This window comes from Triticum aestivum, chromosome 7A, assembly GCF_018294505.1.
Source record: "Triticum aestivum cultivar Chinese Spring chromosome 7A, IWGSC CS RefSeq v2.1, whole genome shotgun sequence".
Taxonomy (NCBI): Eukaryota; Viridiplantae; Streptophyta; class Magnoliopsida; order Poales; family Poaceae; genus Triticum; species Triticum aestivum.
In genome coordinates, this window is record NC_057812.1 from 737,562,490 (window position 1) to 737,564,583 (window position 2,094).

At 40.2% G+C, this 2,094-nt stretch overlaps 1 protein-coding gene across 1 annotated transcript; it reads right to left on the minus strand.

The window, feature by feature from the left end:
* Positions 1–440: 440 nt before the first annotated feature.
* LOC123148815 (pheromone receptor transcription activator-like) lies at positions 441–1,688 on the minus strand. The gene has a single exon (XM_044568307.1). It carries the CDS (start codon positions 1,686–1,688, stop codon positions 441–443), a length of 1,248 nt encoding a protein of 415 aa, XP_044424242.1.
* Between the last annotated feature and the right edge of the window lie 406 nt (positions 1,689–2,094).

Below are 2,094 nucleotides of genomic sequence, written 5' to 3' on the forward strand. Positions count from 1 at the left end.
CTTGATTTCTCATATTCATTAATTCATATATGAGATGCAGTTGTCGTTCTTGGTAGTGTTATGCAACCAGAAAAAGTAATGGATTCTAGTCTCTTGAGTTGAAGTTTGGACTTGTGCTATCTTTTAATTTAATTATTTAATGAGCATGGCTTCTATTTTTAGTTGACACGCTAATGTTTTCCTCACGATATTCTAAGAGGTGTATGGTTGTAAATACATGTTCCACTTCCTTCATTCGTAAGATGCTAATGATCTAAACAACAACAACAACAAAAATGGTAGGTACTGATGAAAAAACATCATGGACCAAGACCTGGAACACTGAGCATGCATATTTTTCCTAAACATCCTAATTAAGATAGTAGTCCAAAGGATAGTGAATTTGTAAATAAATATATTTTATTTCAATATAGCTCTTACATGGAACCACTAAATAGCATCTACAACAACTCTCCATAGTCTGTAAGAATATCAATATCTTGTCCAGTGGAAGAGGGCGACACATCAACCCATCCACCATTTACCATGGAAGACTGTCCTAGATCCGTACCACTAGAGCCTAAGTAAGCATCCATCCCTAGGAAACTATTGTAGCACGACTGATCTGATAGAGCATAACCCCATTGTTCAGTGTTAAATGGGTCATCAATAGAAAGCGCATTGCCACTCGAGTACCCCAATAGTGCAGAGGCCTCCAAATTCTTCCCAGATGTTGAGTCATGGTTTGCATCATTTTTTTGTGGTTGCACTATGTTGCAAGGACTTTCGTAGTTCTGAACATGCAACTCCTCTGGTGGAGTTTGCTCATGTACCTGATTTGGTATGGGTTGGACATGGGAATCCAAGTGTGGAGCTAAAGATGTTGGTGCAGAGTGGAACATTTGTGGTGCCTGCATAGGAAAAAGTGGTGCCGGAGTTTGTTCTGGTTGTGGTGGTAGTGGATCTAAAGGTAGCTGGAGTTGTGAGAGATTGTGAGGCCACGATGACTGCATAAGTGAATGAGTAGTACCCAAATGATCCGCCGGTAGAACACTTGGTAGTTGCAGATCTTGTGCCACACATGTGCCACCAGTCTTGTCTTCACGACCATGCAATGGAGGTAGCCGGAATCTAATGTCTTTTTGGACCCGAGAGAGCTCACTGAAGAGCTTGTTCAGATCTTCAAGACCGAGATCTTGTTCCTTTGTGAAGATAAGATTTGCCACCATACATGGATTCTCTTCTTGGATATTTTTCATACGAAGGATGGAAAGTTGGTTTTTGTCTTCCTCACTCATGTTCTCCATGTCCAACTGAGCCACCTCGTTTTGTACACTTCCAATCCTAGCAGTGGTTGCCTCGTCGACGGAGGGAACTGCTGTTCGAGCTCCAAATAGGAAAGCATCAACAATGGGATCGGCCAATGGCGTCCCAAATGAGTGCATCTTTCCATTGTTTGTTTCTAGGACGACCGCAACCCTAGCCCCAGTGAGGGAAGAGATGTCAGTAGCCCTCTTGAACAAACCGGAACGTCGCTTGTAGAAGGTGAGATCACGGTCTTTGTCATTCTGGATGTATGCCACACCGGACCGCCGCTCTTTCCTCGGCATACTAATGTGGACAAAGAGGAAGAAAGTAACTACTACAAATAGGAAGCACAAGGATCTATAGAAAACTAGGGATTTAGGAGTACTGTTGGCTAACCACATATTGGTGTAGGATATGAGAAGATGTACTCCCCTTATATAGAAGTAAAAGGGTTGTATGGCAGTGCTATTTGACTATACAAGGACCATGTAAATCTTTAGTAAACAATAACATACATAACTCATAAAAAGTGCTATTTTATGGATACTATTAACTATCGTCCAAATATACATATGTGAGTGCATCCACATCCTTCTTTGCAAGCACTGATATGTATTTCTTCTTATGTAAGTATTCACATCCACATATAGAACTATTAATACTTCTAAAAATAGAAATATTAAATGATTACCATTTGACCACATCCATATCCTTATCAAGAAGTATTAATGGGAGTTAAACCCAACTAAGTTTTACTCGAATATACAATATAATTGTGGTCAAATTTATTTGGTTGTTAATTGCGTC